This window comes from Anopheles stephensi, chromosome 3 (genome assembly GCF_013141755.1).
Source record: "Anopheles stephensi strain Indian chromosome 3, UCI_ANSTEP_V1.0, whole genome shotgun sequence".
NCBI lineage: Eukaryota > Metazoa > Arthropoda > Insecta > Diptera > Culicidae > Anopheles > Anopheles stephensi.
In genome coordinates, this window is record NC_050203.1 from 58730088 (window position 1) to 58751449 (window position 21362).

The 21362-nt window shown below is 42.7% G+C and overlaps 1 protein-coding gene across 2 annotated transcripts in view; it reads right to left on the reverse strand.

The window, feature by feature from the left end:
* Nucleotides 1–21362, reverse strand: part of LOC118509000 (calcium/calmodulin-dependent 3',5'-cyclic nucleotide phosphodiesterase 1-like) — a 161739-nt gene that overhangs the window by 132444 nt on the left and 7933 nt on the right. For both annotated transcript variants that reach the window (XM_036049013.1, XM_036049012.1), the window contains exon 2: nt 16182–16921. In XM_036049013.1, coding sequence (XP_035904906.1) covers nt 16182–16518 — 337 coding nt within the window. In that variant the 5' untranslated portion in view covers nt 16519–16921. The remainder of the gene's footprint in view (nt 1–16181; nt 16922–21362) is intronic.

Consider the following 21362-nt stretch of genomic DNA (forward strand, 5'->3'; position numbering starts at 1 on the left):
CCTTTTTTTTTCGTTAATTTAGCCACACCAAGGCAAGGGTGTGGCTGTTGCTGCATAGTTTTACAACAATCACACTCACATAAAGCACCGCAAAACCACAGCATCACACGAACGAATCGTTCACCTTTAGACACGGCAGATTAAAATTTTGCGGTTCTACTAAGGCCGCCACCGACAAATGGGACGGGAAGGGCTGGACGGAAGGAGGACAGAAGAGGGGGAAATCAGCAACAGTCGAGAGGAAAAACATCATCACCCGGGTACACCCAGTTGGCAGTGATTGTTTCCAAGATTAAGACACGCCGAAAACGGTTGGCTGTGGTGTGGCATGGCATGTGGAACGATGCACACACACACACATACAACAAAATTGCAACGGCGGGGGGCAAAAAATAGCTTGTTCAAATCTTTTCAAACCACACGCAACCCAGCCGCACCTGGCTGGCGCATACAGTTCGGTTGCCATCGTGACGGGAATGCATGCTGCGAACGGGGTGTTTGTTCGGCTTGCCTTTGCTGTTGCGTGGCTCATAACACGCACATTAATGTTGCACGGCTGCTGACCGTAGTCCACTGTACCATTAGATCTTGGAGCTCGGAGTCAAAACACAGTTTCGGCAAAGGCGTAAAGAAAAATAAAAAAAAAAAACTCCGATTGTACGGTTGAAGCCGGCTACAGCACACGGAGTAAGGTAACTGCCGGGGGCGGTGGTTTCATAGGTGGGACAAGCCTTTTTCAGTGAGCTCCACCATCAACAGGGAGAGATAATGTCGCGTGTCGAACGGTACGCCAAGATCAGCTGGTATCCCGTAGCTGTTCGATCCGTTTTGCTTGACGGTCGTGTGCGGGTAATGAATCAATTTTTCATTTTAAAACCTTCCGTTGTAGCGACAGAGCTGGCAGGGAGGAATGGAGGATCCGGAACGGAGGTGGATTACCTCACCTCAAGTCTGCGACCGCCACAGTCCGTTTGCAGATTAGCACATATTAATTAAGTCTGGCATATTGTTTGGCGTTGGTGACTTTTGATTCGGCCTGTGGTGATCGATGCACGCGAAAATGTGGTTGCTCTTTGATGCACTTTACAATCAGCGAGCAGCTAACCGAAAGGATTAATGAACGTGGGTAGTCGGTAGAACAATGGAACCAGCTACCAGAGGTCTGGCTTGTGAATGGGTGAGTGAATGAATAGAGGTCCAACAATGACGGCATGAAGATATCCGTGTAAAAAGGAGGATTAGTTTGAAGCGTGCGATGAAGGTTTCGATGCTCTTGTGGACCAGGTTATTACGTAGATAGCGTGCTCAACAACTCACGTTCAATTTAGTTCAGGCTTTTGGTGAGCTTCAATGATAGAGAAACCAAACGAATTGTCTTTGAAGTTCGTAGAATTGTCCTTGGTTAAGAACTCCTTCGGTTAGATATTAATAGGAACACTTTATCAAAAACCATTTTCTGCCACGCACTTGTGTGAGTGTGACCCTACTCGGACAACGTCACTTATTAGCTCGTCGTCCGGTCGTCCGAAACTCCGTTTTGGGTCCACCGTGCACGATGCAATCACGGCACCGTTACGCACTGTTTTGTTTTGCCCACCCCATATATCAACGGCCCTTTACCATTCTTTGACAGCGCGAGAGTAGATAGATTAGTTTCGATAGCAGCAGCTGAGCCGGATTGGGGCCGATGGTCGATGCAGGTTGATTGCCGTTGATACATTGTGTTCGGCACCTTGCGGCACCGTACCGGGGCACAGTTTTGCGTCCGAAAGCAATTAAACGTCAGCGCAAGTTCCATTCCCGTGTGCTTGGTTCGATGGTGGGTCGTGGTGGGATACTCTGTCACCACATAGGCTACCCGAGCGAGTGTCAAGTAGACCTTGGAAGGGTTGTTGTTTCAGTTTTGCGTTTTTTTTTTCTGTCGTTCTTGTGATCCATTGCGTTAGACGCACACGGGGAGGGATTAAAGGATTGATTGTCAAATGATTGTCGAAGGTATTGTTTTTTGTACGAGAGCTTGCAAGGCTCTTAAGCCAAGGAGAGCAGGTTGGGATTTGTGTTTTTGTTTATGTTTTGTTTAGCGCTGAGCTCCCTTCGATGTGTTTGAGTAATTTCAGTTAGAAGGAAGTATGTGGCAGATTGCTTCAATGGATCTTATAACATGTCTTCTGTTTTGGTGAACTTTGTTTTCTCTACTAAATTATTTTTCTTGATTTTTCTTGTCTGACTTAACTGGAATTGGTCCGATCATCAACACAATACCGCCAGCAATAGTCCCGGAACTAATCATTGCAACAAATTCTACAATAGACTTGGATTTCCACACTGCAATCGCCACACACTTACAACCGAGCATGCCCGGGATAAGGCTAAATACCAGGGAGGAAATGCCTTGGTAATTTCTTTGTGAATTTTTTTTTGACACTTGTATTTCGTCAGCACATACGGTGCTGACAATACGGCTTCTAACCGTGATAATTAATAAATAAATAAAATGAACTGGAATTGGCGTACAGAATTGTCGAAAAATTCTTGAAACAGTCCAGAAAGTATTAGGAATTCCAGCTGTGGTCCTACATCATTTTGAACAATATCCTTGCACAGCTTGAAGGCAAATATATCATATAGTGGTGGATGAATAACCTTGGAAGCCTTAAGTGGTATGGTAACTTAGGACCCTCGTTAGCTAGAGATTTGATCGAGAAGCCCGGTGACCGGGAGGTACACTGGTAAACTATGTACCAGTATGCAGAAGAGTAGCGATGTGTGCTACCCTAGCTATCTTACGGGCAACTCTCTATGAAGTCCATCAGAAGGAGTCCCTTACACGAGGCCCTTTGCACAAGCCTCTCGTATGAAGCTCCTTGCACGAGGCAAGGAGCGCTGGGCCCTTATTTTGAGGCTGATTATACTAGGCCTTTTACTGCCTTACCTTCTCTATTTTACTAGGTAGCCAACGAGACCCTAAGCGTGACCCGCTCTCGATTTGATCTGCTACTGAGATTATATCGAAAGTATTGAACTGTTCTGACAAATATATTAATATACTTAATCAAGATGTGAATTTACAAATGGCTCACACTTTGCCTTTAAAGCTTAAAATTTCTGTATTAGTTAATTAGTGGAATAAGGTTACTATCTAGAAATATAAAATTATTTTTTAATAAATCAGTAGTCCAGGTTTCGATTCATTTTATCTCTAAATGTCTCAATGCAATGGCCAAATTAGTTGCCTTCGCCCTCAGTAAAAATATTCTTATTGCATCTGAGCTTTAAGGTGGCATGTAAAAGTAGTAGAGCATCGCCCTTTTTCGATTTTAAGACTCAATGTGCAAGCCTCGAATGTCTTGAATAACTAGATTCGGAAGATAAGTTTGTACAATAAGCAATAAACGTGAAACCCGGTTGAACAAAAAAGGTCACGAAACATATTAAGCATTCTGTCATTACATACAACTTTATCTGTTTCATCTGCGACTGTGATTGATAAAGCTGCAACATAATTGCTTACAAATTACTACCCCACGATGTGTGTGTGTGTGTGTCTGCATGCTCGTTCCCAACATAATGAGTGGTTAACTGCCGACAGCGCATCATTTGTTTTCCACTTTGTTTTTTTCCCGCCTTCTGTTCCTGCCACCAACCAGGTCCGGGTCGGTGTGATTATCTTTTCAAATAATCTGCTTAAAACATCTCTCCCGCTAACCATCTTACACGTGTTCGGTTGTAATCGGTCCCAAAGTGACTGGTATTAAGCCAATTAGTGTCCGGCGATACGCAAAACAGCGCCTCCCGCCAACGTGCATGTGTCACACTGCCGGTGTGTGTGTGTGTCTTGCGTTCGCTGCTCATGCTGAACACTGGTGGTGGCGCGAGCTGGCTGGCTTTTCTGCCTTCACATTGGATGCTGCAGCCGGATCGAATGAAGATCGTCTGGCTTTTGGAGGTGTCTCGTACGCACGCACGCACGATCGCATGTAAATCAAGCGTGCATTACTGCATGTCGCTTGCAGTGTCTGGCTGCAGTCCAAAGATCTGCTATCTGGTTGCCGTTTTTTTTTGTATTTCTCCAGTCGCTGCATTTGGCCGCGTGCAGTACTGCAGGCTTGTCGAGGAGAGTGAGAAAATAAATATTGATGAAATATTTTGCCCCGGCCACAGTTCGCACTGGAACCGGTTTTGCTGGGTCGTGCCGGTTGCAGTTTCGATGTTTGGCCCCCTTTTTACTTCCCTGCCAGCAATTGGACGGGCAACATTTCGTCGAATGCATTATTAAAGCTCGCTACGGCTATAGTAGCCGGCCGGCCGAACGGCTAAAAACGTTCACTTGGCGCGTTTTTTTGTCACCGGGGGCATCCTTAATGGTGTGACCGGCACGCAACAATTCGAACGAGATCGAAAACAAAACGAAGCGAAAGATAGAACTGCAACTGCAAAAATGATAAATGTTTAAGGTCATCCGGAAAAAAAGGAAAAGTAAATCCAAACAAAAAAAACAAGCTGGACACATATGGTGTGGCGTGGTACAATGATGATCGTGTGCCTCTTGGCGGGCTTTCACAAAATCATTACGCATGTTCGCGGGAAATGACACGACCAAAAGCACTCGATCCGATGTAATTGGTGGTGTTTATTTGATTGATTGTATTGATATTGACTGTTCGCTTCTGTTTGTTATTTTCACTGCGTTAACATGGCATTAAGGGCAATAAACAATTGTTTCTGGTGCGTGACGAGTAATGGCTGAGTTAAGTAGAGTTGGCTGATGTCTTTTACGTTGGCGAATGGTGGTGTGATCCGAAGTTCGACTCGGGTTTGATTGAGAGACATTGTATGATAGACTGATTATTTCTGGGGTACGTCCTGCTTTAGGTTGTTTTTAATCAACAAGATTTCAAATTTGTCATGCCTTGGACAAATATTTAAGATCATAAATTTTGCCCAAAAATAAAAATCATAAATAAAGGAGCTTTATGGCATATCAATAAAAGCTTTATCGGAAAGCTTTTCTTGAACGGTTCACGAAAGCTTCTCCTCCATTTTGCACCAGCATCCTGATGCTATAAAGCTCTCGCTTTACTTTGAAGCTCAAGAGCAATTCAATTTGTCTCTCCCGAATCCTCTCTCCCTGGATAAATCACTCTCTCGCGCTCCCGCTCTCTCCCTCTCGCAGGAAAAGTAATCATCTCGGAAATAATGAAGCGAAAAATCGAATCGAGCAACAGGTGTCGCTTCATGCAACTTCCGTCCCTGGTTGCTAGTGGCTGTTGGGTTGGAGGGGGGGTGGAAAGTCGGTGGCAAGTCTCGTAAATCTTCGCTCTCTGAGTGCCAGTGGCAGTTTGAACTACGCCGCGTCTGACCTATCCAACTGGCGGGCCACGTGACAGATGGGCTAATTAGTTTTCCGCAAATGGTGCATAATGATTCTTCATGTGTTATGAAGGCAATGGTTGAGTGAACAGATTTATTGCGATGAGCTCGCATGCAACGGTGGTTAAAGGTTAAAGGGATGTTTTTAATTTTTGAAAAGGTGTTCTCCATATGTCCATTATTTTGGAGCGCATTGCTTTTGAAAGAGTCCTTGAAGGACGTTGTATGCTTAATAAACCAGATGTTGTAAGGTACTCTGAGTTGGAGGAGATGTTGTATTGCAACAGATTCTATAGAATTTATTGCTGGAATTGAAAGAGTGTCATGTAGTATTAGTGTGCTTTATGATTCCAACAGCATGATTTCTCATTCTTCCTCGCGAGATATTCAGGAACTTAAAGGTCTCTAATATCTGAATTTAGTTACTCATTTCCAGAGCTGGAGAGTCAATCCTGAATACGAAAATATGGTCTAGACCTATGACGTTTTACAAACTAAAGGATACTTTGCATTGTAAAATCTCAACTTGGCACACTAGAACAGTGATTGACGGTTTTGGGTCATTCATAGCAATTAATTTAATTTAATCTTGTAATTTAGATGGACAGGCAGCTGACATGCAATTTTCTTCAATCCGAAAAATAAGGGAAAACTTACAGCAAAAAGTCTATGCTTCGCTGAAACCCGCATCTGACTTTGCGAAAGAGCCTAGCGCAACGCAATTCAAATGAACTTGTTACTAGTTCTAAACTTGCACTTGTGAATGGAAGGCCGCCGCGAATGGTGGTAGGAAAAGTTCTAATTAAATGTAGATTGTTGAAAATTTGTTTTTGTTGAAAAATGCTCAGTTCACGACGGCTTGTCAATTATGCTCTAATTAATTCTATTCAACCCCGTATTGTTACAACCATCAATGAATTACGGGGTTATTGTAAATATTCAACCAAATTTCTTTCTTCTGTAGTCAACCCATGAGAATGATCGCTCTAAAATCAATTACCTCGCACATCATTAATCATTCGCCATTAATCATAAATGGAGAAAAAGGCAAGCAAGTTAGCAAAGGGAACACGCCTTACCAAGGTAATTAATGTTCACACCAAGTTCCGTTGATTTCCGTCATGCCGTTGACAGTATCTGGGTTTTGTCCTCCTTTACAACGGAGACAGAAAGTTCACCTCGCCGAGTGACAAACCACCATCTTCTGATGCTTCATCACAGCTCCCTACCATGCAGGATGGTTTGCTGGGTAGAAGAGATGGGTAGAAATTCCGCCACGGTCACGGTTCGGTCGTTGTGAGTGTTGATATAATTGTTCCAACGATGCCCTACGGTCATTTTCTGCGAATGATGAAAAGTTTTCCATAATGGTCACCAGCGATTCGCGTTTGCACGCCCTCACACCACTGTGATGAGACGGATGGTTGATGCGTCGGAGGATGCTTCTGGCCGTGCCGTTAGGAGATGGCTTTATGACGACGAAAGTTTTTATTTGACTTTTCAATTGTGTACGATTCTAATTTTGCAAAGTTTAATTTAGACAGGACGCGACTCGATAACTCGTATTTAAAAGGTCTCGGAAGCGCCTGATGGATGCTTGAAGCATGGAAAAAAACGTGTTGACGATAATTGAGGAGACAAACTGTGTATTTGAAGTACTCGAGGATAACGAAGACTCTTGAATAGTTCTCTCTTGGAGCTTTAATGTACTAAATTTCACTAGCCACAACAAGAATAAATTCAGCTCCACGTGAACGCATTATAATTTAAACTGATTTGAAATTTCCCTAAATAAATGGTCAAAACAACTATCAAGCTTTTTCCCCCGGTATTCAATTCGCTTAAATAGAATGCTCAATTTTCGGCGGATCTTACCGCGCTTTTCTACCGTTCTTCTCGAAACGAAAACATCCTTTGTTACGGCGGAATAAAATTTCACCAGAAGGATCATGTAAAATTTCATCAAGAAGGAAGCCTTAGGACCGGAACCGCCACCCTCCCACGTGACCACCGTTTCCTCAAGCGTCGCTCATCATTCATCAAACAGTCCGTTTGATTGTGCAGCGCATTGAGCAATGATATTCCGATGTAACGCAGTGCGCGTACATGCTTATTTATTACATGCGCTTCGAATTCTGATGAATTGTTCTCCAAAAAACCGAATCCGTACCTTGCGGTTTTACATGAAACCATCTGTTATGCAAAAACAAGATCCACCCCTAGGGTGAATGATTGTGTGTGCGGTGGGTTTATTTGATTTTCGATGAATTGATTTCGTGGGAGGGAGGACCTTCACACTCTCTTCTTGTGGAGTTTGAAACCATTTTGAAAATTATGATTCAATTGCCTGGCGATATAAATATTTGATCGCTCAAATTTACATATCTTCGACAAGAGTCATTGTCTTACAGTTAGGAAAGGGTTCAAGCGGCTTGGCAATGATGGAAAGCTTTAACAAAAACGCTAACAAACTAGGACGTGTGAGCGTGATTTCCTAGCATTCCGCTGGGCATGAAAATGTTTCGCCGGAACGTGAACGGAACTGGTAACCTTGTTTGTGGGAATGACCACCGTTGCGCACTTGACAGAAGTGTCCTGAGCGCTTCTGATACGGCTTAGTGAGTTTGCTACCGTTCGCTATTTCCGTTGCAGCTACTTCAAGTGTGGTTACCAGTTAGATGGCACACACAAATGTTAGCAGAGAGGAAAAAAAAACTCCAACAAAACAGCGAACTAAATTGCATCGTCGCACGCTGTCGTTGAAGCTTTGCAAACTCGTTTCCCGGGCCGTTTCCCGAGGTTGGGTGCCATTTCACACGCGAAGATGACACGGCAACGCTCGGTACCGGGATAAATGTAATATGGATTAAATGTTTCACTTAAGGATTATGTGCTCCGTGTGCTGGTAAGGACCGGGCCAGGAACAGAACCCCCTCCCCCCACAAGATGAAGAGGAATGAAAAATTGCTCCACCAAGGATTTACGGCAAACAGGGCAGAGTGTACCAAGCTCCAGCGAACGACTCGTTAGGTTCGCGATGGGTTCCAGATGGTTAAAACCCTTGGATTGCGTCGTCCATTGCGCCTGGAAGGCATCAAGGCAGTATTCAGGGATTGTGCTCGCCGCCCTACCTGTTTTCACTCTCTCGAATCCAACTTTATCCTAGCAATTACGGTTTGTCACAAACGTTTGAAACCCGAAGTTTAATGGTGGATTAACTGCACGGAAGCTGAATTGCTGACCGACTGGTTGGCTAGCTGACTGACTGACGGATTGTCCAGCTCTAATTGCTGCCGCAGTGGTGACCGATTACTTAATCACAGCCCAAGGCTGCTTTTAAGTTGATAAAAGTAAATAGGAATCGGTAATGGCTGCGCTTTGGTTGTGAGAGCTTAGGAGCAGAAAATGGATTCAATGAATAATGCACATGGAAATCTTACACCACATCCTATTTTAAATATTGAATTATTATTTGCCTTCTACCACGCAGCTCTTGGCCGAATCGGGGTAAAAAGTCCTAGAAGTTCTCAGAATAAATTTCCTCAAGCATAAAAAAGGGGTGGAAAACATATGGTTTCGTAGGGAAACTTTTTGAAAGCATGCCGCATATAGCCACCGTGAAAGACAAAAGTGAACATTAACCCCCGAAAAATGGTGTCTTTGTGTGAAACTCGTTCAACTTTCTATAGCGAGCAATCTATTATGTGAAAACTTTCCCTTTGCCGGGCTTTTTTGTTGTGGAAAGTCGTAGAAAATTTACCATTCTCGACTGCATTCTTTAGTTTCCAACGTTTCTTTTTCCTTCTTATAGCCGCTTGTTCCATCTTATGGCTTTGTAAAATTAAAACAAAAGCTTCGGAAAATCATCATCCGCAGTGTGAAAAAAGGAGGAATTTTTAATTTTTAAACCTTAAAAACTATGGAAGACGGAGCGATAAATTTTCTAGCTGCTAGCTGGTGCATTTATCACACGGCATTCCAGCGGTCACGTACAGCTCATGTTCCGACACGTTTCACTATCACGACGCTTCCCGGTGTCAGTTGTGCTACATAATGAAGCTCGTCATGAACATACTTGAGCGCGAATTTTATCCATCCGTTTGGATCGTTCCCAGCTTCGTCACCTTTTCTTTTTGCTCGTAGATGCTAAGGAAGTTGAATAGTGGAGCTTTTAACTTACGAAAGGTACTTCCGGCTTTCCTTGCTTCCTGAGGTGTTTTATCGCGAGTAATTGATTTTATGGTTTAAAGTCGGGATTTTTAACTTGATTTTAATAATACATTTAGCTGTTCATGGATGTCAGAAGAAAATCCTAGCTAACAGATCGTGAAAACTTTATTTGAAGTCTTATTTACAATAGAAAATGATATCATACCAGAGAAATCCCAACCGGGATGATGGGTATTAATCTTACCTGAAAATAGAACAAGAAAAACAGAGACGTTAAAATACTATCAAAGATAAAAAGAAGCAGGTCATAATTAATCATTAGTATCTAAACTATTTACTGTTTATAGAACATGAAAAAGGACAAAGCCGTTAACTTGAAGAAGCTTTAAAATGTCTCATCACAGGCTTAGTGTCCCTTTAACCTTCATGTCATTTATCGACCCACATCCTCTCGAACGATGCGCTGGGCGCTAGCATTTCCATTCCTACACCACATTATTCCTCATCCAGCTCATCCCATCGTACTCAAATCGAGTGTGCAGTAGCTTCCAGCCTGCAAGTGACCTCTGATTAGAGTTTTGAAACAGGCACTATGTTCTTCACGATCCTTCTCGTATACTAAGAGCAAGAGAAAGAGAGAGAGAGAGAGGGAAAGACAAGTTCCTTTCTCGGTGTCATCTAAATTGCAAACTATGGAATGTTTAATATAGAGCAAAGCTGTAAATAAAACAAAAGTTCTCCTGGTCGTCCGGAAAGGTTCCCACACCAAGGTGGGGGTGCCTTTTCAACGCCAGACACCCAAGGGAAGAATTGAAAGAATTTACTTGCAGCATTGTCTAGGTGAACGGAAGGGAAGCCGGTTCCATACGTGAGGAAAGTGATAAACGATAGAAGTGGCATGATGCTTTCGTAGAGTCAAAGTTATCGGACAAAGTGTTGTGGTGTGACTATAAGAGGGTTAAGAATCGGTTTGCCCTTAAATGATGAAACCCTTGAGATAGAATGTTTACCCGCAAACTGCAGAGTCGTGATTTGCATACAGCGTGTTAGTCAACATTTTTCGAAATGCTTAGTTTAGGGCATTGACTTCGTTGCATATAGGTAAATGGAGCATTAAAATATGTCTAAGAAAACTATGGCTGAAGTCAAGAACCGCAAATAGATGCTTGAAGTTATCAGTGACAAATGTCTGACTTAAAAATCAATTGTTTAAATCTCAAAATCTTCTCTAGCTATAAATAAAATTTCACTCCATTAAACAGTGTAGATCTCCAAGGAACGACTTTCATTGCCATTTGCCTTCTCTAAATAGTGAAAGTGAGAAATGAACATTCGCTGCAACAGCCCACATTTGTTAATTATTGTACAAGAACCCCAGAAACTGGGTGTAATCTTGCTAAATAATTTTGCCGTAAATCGCAATAAATCGCTTGCGATTTACAAGCGAAACAAATTTACCGTACAAACACTTCACAAACCCAGCTCCAGCACGCGCATCGCATTCAAGCACAAAGTAGCACCACACACACACACACCGACTTCACCAAGCACATGGGCGATGTTCCAGCGGGGCGGGAGATTTGTGGGTACCGTTCGACCGAACCGAACCGACTGTGCTCGTGTACGTGTAATCTATAATTTCATTCATTAAAATCACTACGAAATTGAATAACATGCACGTAAAATTAGATTTAGTCCGTATGGTACAGCGTGTACCCATTCGAGCTGTCAGGAAACACAGAACACAGCAGTAGCTTCCAGTGGTGGCGTGGTGCGTATTGCTGCCATGATTGCAAACCATGTCCCAGCAAGCATCCCGTTCGCTGAGCGCATGGTGAGCAGTGAACGTGCGACAGCGTGTCACGAGTTCCGTTCACCCGAAAACGCCACCAGCCGTGGGCCAACCGTGAGGCTGCCTCTGTTTACACAAAATTTAGCGTCAACCGTAACGGGGTACGGCATTCCCCCGGAATAACCCGGCCAGGTATCAGGTCGGTTGCCAGCGAGGAACCGGTGTGGCGTTGTGCTTTGGGTTTGATTTTTCACCAAGGTAGAGCGGTAGGCACTACTGCAAGAATGGAGCAAAAGGTGAAGAATGCGCTGAAGATGGAATGGTATTTGTAGATCTTGGAAAGTGATTTGCAAGATAAATAAACTTTAGACAGCCGTTGTGAGAAACGGTATTTGGACGTAAGGGACGGTAGATTCAAGCTGTAATAGTGGTGTAAGGATGAGATGTAAGATGGAGAAGGGATTCAAAGGATTAAGAGCTCCAAAAAAGAGGATTGAAGTAGTGCTAAGTGATGATCTGATGGAGGCCCGATGGTAGATGCGACAGCGGCACCGGTCTTCACACAGCAGGACCGGCCAACAAGTCTAGTAAGTCCAAAATGGCAGGCATGACCTAAGAGGAGGTTAGGCCAAGGAAGAAGAAGATGATGATGATATAATGAAAGGATTAAACAAGGACATTACTAACATAAATTCAATTCTTGCTCTATTCCTTTTTCACTTGCATTGATGATTTTGTATACTGAACTTGATTTTTCTGATTACTCGGGGGTTCGATCCAAACGAGATTCGATCCTAGGTCCTTCAATAATTCAAACCAAAAACTGAGGCACAAGAGCATAGCAAGGCCGTACGTGTAGTCACTTTAGTTATGGTGTTTTGAAAGTCTTGAGTGTGACTGATCAAATTTTTCTTGAATGCTAGCCTGACGTTGGTTCATAAGGCGAATCCAACTTATTTTTAATGAATATGCTAGTTTTATTGTTGTTATATTAAGTTGAAGATGTTGGAGAAACGATCCTATCATGGAATGAACGGAGATATCGATTATGAGAATTCTTTTTTTTATTATCATTAAAATGTGGCCACACATTATTTAACGAGGCGAAAACCAAAATGATGGATTTGGAACCACCAGGGACCCTGCTAACCAACACTTATTTACGTAAAGATGACGTACAGAAAGGTGACCGCACGGTTGAAGTCGTCCAAAACTTCACCTATCTGTGGTCAAAAGTCAGCACCGACAACAACATTGATGTTGAGTTACGTGATCATAATATTGCCTGAGGTTATTGCTCCACTCAAAAAACCTGTCGCGACAGACGAAGCGGGGACTGTACAGAACATTTATAGTCCCAGTACTCACATATGTCTCTGAGACATGGACGCTGTCCAAAACTGGCGAAACGCTCTAGGCCGAGTTAGAGAGGAAGATGCTCAGAAGTAGTTATGGTCACGTGTGTGTGGAAGAACAGTGGAGTAGTCACTACATTAACAAACTCTACGAGGTGTACGATGATCTCACCGGACGACCCAGCCCGTTGGGCGGCTCAGTAGTGATGCGACAACGGCGCCGGTTTTCACACGGCAGGACCGTGGTTCAAATCCCTACTGGGCCGTTCCCCCATACTCAGGACTGACGATCCAACTGTGCGGAATCAATAAATCTATTAAGCCAGAAATGGCGGGCATGACCTTAAGAGGTCGTTAGGCTATGAAAAAGAAGAAGACCCAGCTCGTAAAGTCCTTTAAAAGGCTATCATATACTTGAACATAACAGGTGTGGTATAGAATAGAAAATTAAGATGATGAGAAGTTTTTGCCAAGTTTAGGATTAATTATACCTAGTAGAAGAAGTTCGAAAATCTAATAAAAAAGTGGTCTTAAGGTACTTTGAGACGAACCAGTAAAGTTTGAGTTATCTCCAATGGGCTGACGAAGAAGTGGACGATTAACTGAAAAACTGGACTTAAATGTACTTTCTCGACAGTCTTAAAGTTAAAGTGAGCAAATGACACGTAGTTTCAAACCTAAATAAATATTCTCTCATCCCATTACTGATCATTTTGACTAGGAAATTGTTCACTTTAGTCCACGATTAGTCCAGATGTGGCACTAACAACCATAGCTCAAATCAGAACAAAAATTATTGCTTCTGAATACTCTGTAGATTGGATTATCAAAACGTTCAGTGAATATAATCTCAAAGACTTTAGACGGCGTTGCAACATTTCTTAGAAGAAAGATTATCCTTCAAAAGCTCCTTGCAAGCAGTAAGGTTTAATGGAAATCGTTTTGTTTCGCATTTGCCTGCTGATTCGATTGATATACCATCGGTGCGAGTGTACCCTTGCCACACAGGGTATAAGGATTGTTATCAGACTTTCTGCGTGCTCGTTTTCGTTTTGAACGTGTTCTTTTTCCTTTGTGCCTGTTTATCTGATGCTCTCCGTCTCTTCACTGTACTTCACGTTTACAGAAGTCAGTTTCTGTCAGACGAAATGAGATTTGCTTACGACCGCAGCGGGTGGTAGACAAATTTTTCATCTCTTACACACGCATTGTAATTTTTCCTTCTTTTTCTACGCTTGCCGACGTACTTTCCCGCTTTTCCCAAGTAGAGACGAGAAGCCATCTGCAAAGTGAATGGAGTCGAGAACGTCTTTTGCTCTGCGGGCTTTCTTTCGTCGCTTCAGTGCTTCAACTGCGTACTCTCTCACCGCGGGATGTTTAATGGTTGGAAAGAAAATCAATACCCTAATCACACTGCCTAGCTTCGGCCCTTGCCACAGGCAGTGGGATATTGAAACGAAGCCATCAGCGCACCCAGTTACGCTCGGAACTGAGTTGCTTTGGTGGGCATCAACGCGTGGTTGAAGTGATGAGACTGAATTATTTTTATGCCCTTCATCGTGGATGGGAAACAGGGTGGGGGATTAATCAGTTCACATCGGCTGGGAATCCGTGCATCACGTGGACTGTAATATGTATCACGTGGCGTGGATATAAAGCAATAAGAATAATAGATTCTCTAACTATGCGTAGTCAAATACAGTGGAAAAGTCCTCAAGATTGACTGTCTCAATTCGAAACCCACACTTTAAGGATTGAACGGTACGCAACGATCCAGCATCATCAGTACGCGAACGACAAACAACTCGAAATGGGGGAAATTCGAACAAACAAACAAACGGCAAACAAATTTAACTGATGATGATTGAGCAAATTATCTCCAACCCAGCGGCTAGCGTGACCAGCGTACGTTATAGATAAACACCGATCGATACGGGTTGGAACCGAAGCGGAGAAATAAACAAAACAGGGGAAAAACCTGAAGAACAATGTTTTTCTTTTCTCCCGGAGTGACTCCGAGCTGCATCCTTGAGGCGTGTTGGGCGCAAAGGCAGAACCGTAGCAAAGCCGGTTTGTCTATCGCTCGTTTGTCTTGCCGAGCATCGTCATCCATGTTGCGCGCACCATGTGCGATGTATTTCATGGTTGAGCAAGCACCGAGAAGCGTTAAACAGCTTCCTTCCGCCAGGCAAAAGGATGGCCGACTTGTTGACTCGAAGGAGCCGGAAAGGGACCAGGCAAGCGGAGAGACAGAGTGAGAGTGAGTGATAACAATCGGATAACGATTTGATGGATGTGTGTCGACAATGTGTCCAGCTGTGTGTTGGATGTTTTCAATGGTGGTAGTAGTAGTAGTAGTAGCAGTAGGTGTTACGCATGGTTAAAAGGGAGTAGGACGTTGCTCTATTTACTATTGTTGACAGTGTCCTTTCAGCTCGTCTTGGAGACGATAGATTTTTCTTCCATTCTATGTCGACTGTTCTTAAGCATTATAGCACTGATATTAACAAGTAAGAGGTGTATGAGATTACTTAAGTCGTTTTAATATCTAAGGTTTTGAGCTTCAATTTGAAATAGTTTTGCTGTCCTCATCTAATCCCTCCCAATCAATTATTGCAATATTAGATATCCGTATACTCTATTATATTCTAAATTATATCTTCACAATAAAGGAAATCATGAATTATTTAATGGAAAAGCTCTCAAAACTCTCTCGCGTCTCCCAGATCTGGTACCTTCAATTGACTGCAACGCAGCTATTATAGCTTGAATGGCATCTTGTCGTAAAGCATGCCTTCCGTTCTTTATTATTCGAGTCGCTCCTTGATGAAGGTGTTGTGTGATCCTCGTCCTTCATTAATAAAGGCCCCGGGAGAGATACACAACGGCCAGATTTGTCAATTTCAAACGGTATAGCTCACCCCCGGGGGAGACCATTACCAGGACACCGGAGCGTAACAGTGCCACGGTCACAACATCGAAAGCCCATCAGCAAGTCACCGTTAAACATCGCCCAAAGCAAAAGCGTAACTTTATCTCACCCAATCGGTACGCCACCAGGGGGGTGCTCGAATAAAACTTATCAAATATTACCCCACCAAAACCCGGGCGATGTCTCGCTTCACTGCCCGCACCAAACCCCTTTGTGGTTTGGTGGAAGAATCGTGGACGGTGCTGGTCGATCCTAAATCTGTTCGTTATCATATCACCCCGGTGTGACAGCTATTTGTTTCACCGCAAGATTAATGACGCCTTGGCAGTTTATCCATGGCCGAACTTATCCTTCCCAGCTCAGAGCACCCTTCTCAAAGGTTAGGGACAGGGAGCGGGGAAAAGAGCGGTAGAGAGTAAGAAGGGCGTAAGTTCCTTCACAACGCACTTTGTCAGGCTTTTGCGGTGGGTGAAAGTTTTCCCCGCTCACTCAAGCTGCTCAGCTGTCTTCCTCGACAACGCTCAAGCCCAAAGCGCAACCCTTTTTCGCAGCAACCACTTACCTATGGTGTAGGTGTGTCCATCGATCTGGAAGGTGGCGCTTTTGCACTTCTTGAACACTCGCATACCCGCCGTCTGGGAGGTGAACGGGTTCGATCCTACGCCCACCGGGCGCGTGGCACTTCGCGAAGGTCGCGAACTCATGGTGGCGTTCGGCGAGCCGGAACACGCCGTAACCATCGGCAACGAGGCTGGCCGTGACGCAACCGGCTGCGATCGATCGTACCGGCCCGATCGATTGATGCTGGAATCGGATGTGGTGGTCGCCAAAGCGGGCGGTGGTGGTTGCACTGACGAAGGATTATTACTTTTCAATGATTGATTGGTTTGGTTTGCCATCGTGTCCTTATACACCGTCGCTTTGGGGCTGCTTCGTGGGTAAACGCAGCTTCGCTCGCATAGCACACTGTGATTGCTGGGCTCTGGCAGTCGAATCTCGAACCGTAATGTGGTGGCGCGCACTTTCGAGAAGTTCAATCCGTCGGGTCAATATTGATTGGACCGTTTGGAGGGAGCATTTTTTACTCTACCAGCTACCAGGCGGCTCCATTAAGGTCGATGAAGCCGTTTTAATTGCATCAATACAGTGTAAACGATTGCTGCGTTCCATTTTGAAGTGTGGCACCGTAAGGGACGGGTATTTGAATGGCATATTTTTTTTCGGCAATCTACACTTAAGAAAATTATGATTTCATTTACAGCAATAAATCACAATGGTGACACACACTCATTCGTATTATTTCTGTTGCATTGAAAAATCACAAAAAATATTTTTAATGAAGATTAATGATTGATTTTTCACTTTTTCACCTTGACTGAGATATTTTTAATCATTATTTTTAAATATCATTGAATAAAATAAAAATTTTCACTTTCACTAATTTAAATTATAACTGGAGCATATAACGAAAATGATTACACTAATAACGTGAGAAAGATCGAAATTCATTTAAACAGGGATTCAAACAGCTTCTGGAAGTTTATTAAACGCAAACGCAGCTGAAGTAGATGGCCATCCAATTAACATGCTAGTAATGACCTAAAAGTCAAGCATTTCATCGTTATACCCACAAAAAATGCCCACAAACAACCAACTTCATGATGCCGCAGACGTTCCTCTACCTTTCTTGACTGAAGCTGATGCAGCCACTGCAATCAACAAGCTGAAGCTTTCTTTTAATGCTGTGGCGGATGTTATACCAAGTACAGTTTTCATACGTTGCAGATGGGCTTTCGTGTCATCTTTATGCATGGTGCTTCCAGAAAAAAAGGGAATTCAAACTCATTTTTATAAAACTATCAACATCTTTACTCTCAATGATGATTTCCTGTTACCCTTCGCTAAATAAGAGTGGTGTCATCTTTACGGAATTCTGCACTGTATTTAGTTCTGTGAATCATTCACTACTAACTGCAAAGTTGACATGGTATGGTGCTAATGGAGCATTCGTAAATTGGATGTCAAGCTTTATAAGTCATCTTCATTTTACTGTTAAAATAGCAAATGCTCTATTTATGCTCTTTACTAATTCTGTAGGAGTTTTGCATGGCATCTTCTTAGGAACTTTACTGTTGACCATATTTATTAGGCGTTCTTTTAGACAGCAGCTGGATAACTGAAGAATACTAAGTGTAAAATAGTATTTATTCTTACAAACATCAGCTTTTAAAACATTTAAATAACAATAAATATCCCACGTACAAGCGCAACTACTGGCTTACATTTGTACCAAAAACTGTTCCATTAGTATCAGCCGAACAAATCACTTTCCTATCGGATCTGGTTGATGTACAAATAAAGGGATTATATTACTTTACCGGTTTGACGGACTCTGGGACGTGTTTTTCTTTTCTGCTTTTGGTTTTGCAAATAAAATCAGTTCGATTCCGGCCCAATTTGGCAATAAAAGCCTCCCTCCGGGAAAGAAATGGACGGAAACCCGGCATCTAAATCCATTGAGTGCTACTGAGCCGCTGCTGAGATGTTTTTTTGTTGTTGCCGTAAACGGTTCTTTAAACGCACACTACAAGCAAGTGAAAGTGTGAGGGTGCCTATGATTGTACAATGAATAGAAGAGAAAAAAATCGAATCCGATACGCTTCGTCCCTCGACGAGGAAGAGGAGCAAGCTCGCACCGGATGAGTAGTGTCTCAAAACGTTGAAGCATGCAAAAGCGGCATCGATTGTTGAGCACGAACGATTGTGTCACTGTCGGTGGTTTTTCCTTTTTTCTATTTCGTACTTTATCGATGCGTTGACAGATTTTTTCTTTCGTTTGGTTCCCACTGTTTCACTTCCGTGGTATCGCACTGTCTCAGACAGCTAGAGAATGGAATAAATTAGAATTATGTAGGCGGAAGAGCAAAAGCTCTTGACATTCTCCCGGTTCTATTTTAAGCAGCCACGCGGTTAAGCAGGAGGTTTTCGTTATTTGTGCAGGAACAATTGCATCATTGTTCGCTTCAATTTGGAAGCCGATTGTTGGTTCGATCAGCTCGGTTGGTGTTGATTTTGTGGCGCCCTTGTTGGTGGTTTTTCTTTCGGATTTTTAATTTTGAACCAAAAAAAAAGCTGACGTAATGACTTTGGCAGGCATGTAAGCGAAAACGAAACGCCAAGCTGAAGCCGCACAAGTGAAAGAATCGGAAGTGGAAATTTTAGTTTTACTTTTGAGTTTGTGATTCATGCTAAAGAGAAACTGTAGCTACAAGAGTGCTCACATGTGTTTTTCTAGTTGTTTTAGTTTTTTGTGAGGCTTTGTAACATTCACTCAACATTGCGCTCTTTGGGAGGAAACTAAAATAACTGTTGGTGTAGTTTTTCACTTTACCGAATAGCAACTCAAAATGAAAGCTTTTGCAGCGAAAAACATGCACTAAATGGCTATTCATAACTCTGCAAACTCTGTACTCTCGTCCACTCGTCATGCTTGTGTCATAGCCATTGACGGTAGAAAGCAAAAACCGAGCATGAAGTGCGATGCATATGTTTTTGTTTGTAATGTTTTTGCAGAACTTTTCCATTGTGTTTGCCCTGCTGTACGTTCTGAATTGCATATCTCTCAGCTTTCCATAGGATTATTCAGAGTAGTTGCATATTAAAATGATAGAACATGTGACTGAGAATTGTGGCAATACAATCAGGCCGGTCTTTTTAGTAAAACAAAAATGGCCGAGAATCATCCAAGGGTGGAATTTTAATTTTTAATAATTTTTTTATTTATCTGTTTCGCTGTAATTACTATGTTCAACATGAACAACAGCAAATTTCAAGCTTTTTGAAGTTTTTGAAGAGCATGAAACCCGCTGTTAAGATTTTAAAGCTTCGTATGTTCGCCCTTATTAGCCGACGCAAATCGCCACAGTTGTGCCCATGAAGGTGTCATATGGGGCAGCTATCTTTGCTAGGAAAACAGGTTCATAGGTGAGCACTGAAATCTTTATTGAGGTCTACTGGTGCAGCGAGTGTGAAGCGCATTTCGAACTACCGCATACGACATTCGCTGATTGATTGTAGGGATGATACCACTGCATATTCTGAATTTGGAAGACGCTTGATACCATCTCACGGAGCTGAAGTTTATCAGGGAATCACAATGCTTCTTCTTCTTCTTCTTCTTCTTTTTCTTATTTGGCACTATAAGCTCGAGACGATTTGGCCTGCCATTTCTGGCTTTCTGTGACTTAATTTTACCCGTAGCAAAGTAGTTAGCCCTGCGTACGGGGAGGCGGTCTGGATGGAATTTGAACTCCGGTCCTGCCGTGTGAAGACACCCCCGCCCCAATCGTGCTATGTTTTACCGTTGTTATTATGCCCGCGCAAGTAAACACGCAAGTGACTTCGTGGAATATCGCCGTACCTGATGCTGTCCAGCTGTAGTAACTGGCGAAGTATTTCACAAGCGATCGAGACTTTCATATCCCGTGTGCAACGTGCCTCATCGAGATCTATAATACGTCTGTATCATCATTCTGAAAGCTATTGTTGGTAATCTTAGAGAGGCGATTAAGGGTCGACATTGGTTTAAACAGTATCCAGAGCCACCCTCTGGGTTTTTGCTACGTACTAATGTGTCTCTATGAATAAGTTCTATTACGGTAATAGGGGCTTATAGGCTTTAATAGCTTTTAGAAAAATGCAACTCGTTAAAAGTTAATGCTTCATGCTTCTAAAATCACTGTTTGGTGTGGTTTTTGTGGATCCGTAGTTCTATGAAGATGGTTTCAACACCTCATAAAGACTCACTCAGACTCTGAGTGACATCCGGCCTTGTCATACAATATTGCAAGATATGAGATAAACAACTAATACATAATTAGCTATTGGTTTCATATAGATGTTACAACAAACAATTTATTTATTTATATCAATGTTCTTGATTTAAATCTTTTGGAAAGTTGAGTCAGTTAAAAAACCTGATATTAACACTTCCGAGTACTTCTAAGGAGCATATTTTGAAGCTTAGATTTGTGTGGAAAAATCAGAAGCTCTTCAAAAATTAAAGCCCAGCGTACGCATAGAAATTGTTTCCTTTAAAGTTGAAACAAGAACATTTTTGTAACATGTGCCTAACGGTAGGCAACCAGCAGAACACGATGAAGGATTTGTAATTAGATCGAATACAGTACTAGACGAATGTAGAATGAACCGTCTGAACCAAAAGTAGTAGAAAAAATGCAGTGTAATGGTTACAAAAATTAAATTTTCCAAAGTCAAACCATCGAACAAGCAAGTGGAAAAACACAGATGCTGTTTTTATTGGGCACACATAATTGGAACATAATTCTCACAAAACAACTTCGTACCAGAATTGGCACAAACATTTGTCACACATCGAATCAAATTAAGCTTTCATTCTTTGAGCTCAACCATCTCCCAAACACAATAATCTACAAATGTTCATTTATTTGGCCCGCGTAAAGCTAACACCGTTCCCACGCACCCATTTTATCATAAGCGATTTAAATTAAAGATGAAGTGCAAACGTCTTCTCGCAAGCATTCGTACGATAAGAAATACTACAACACAAGTATTGACATACCGGGCAATGAAATGGTTGCGAGTGCGTGAATATTTCATCACGTAATCATGTACATTCTGCGCCAAAGTTTTGCGAGTGTTGCTTGCTCCATCGTAAAAGCGCCTGAAGGACAAACAGGCGGAGGCCGTACAGTGAAAAGCG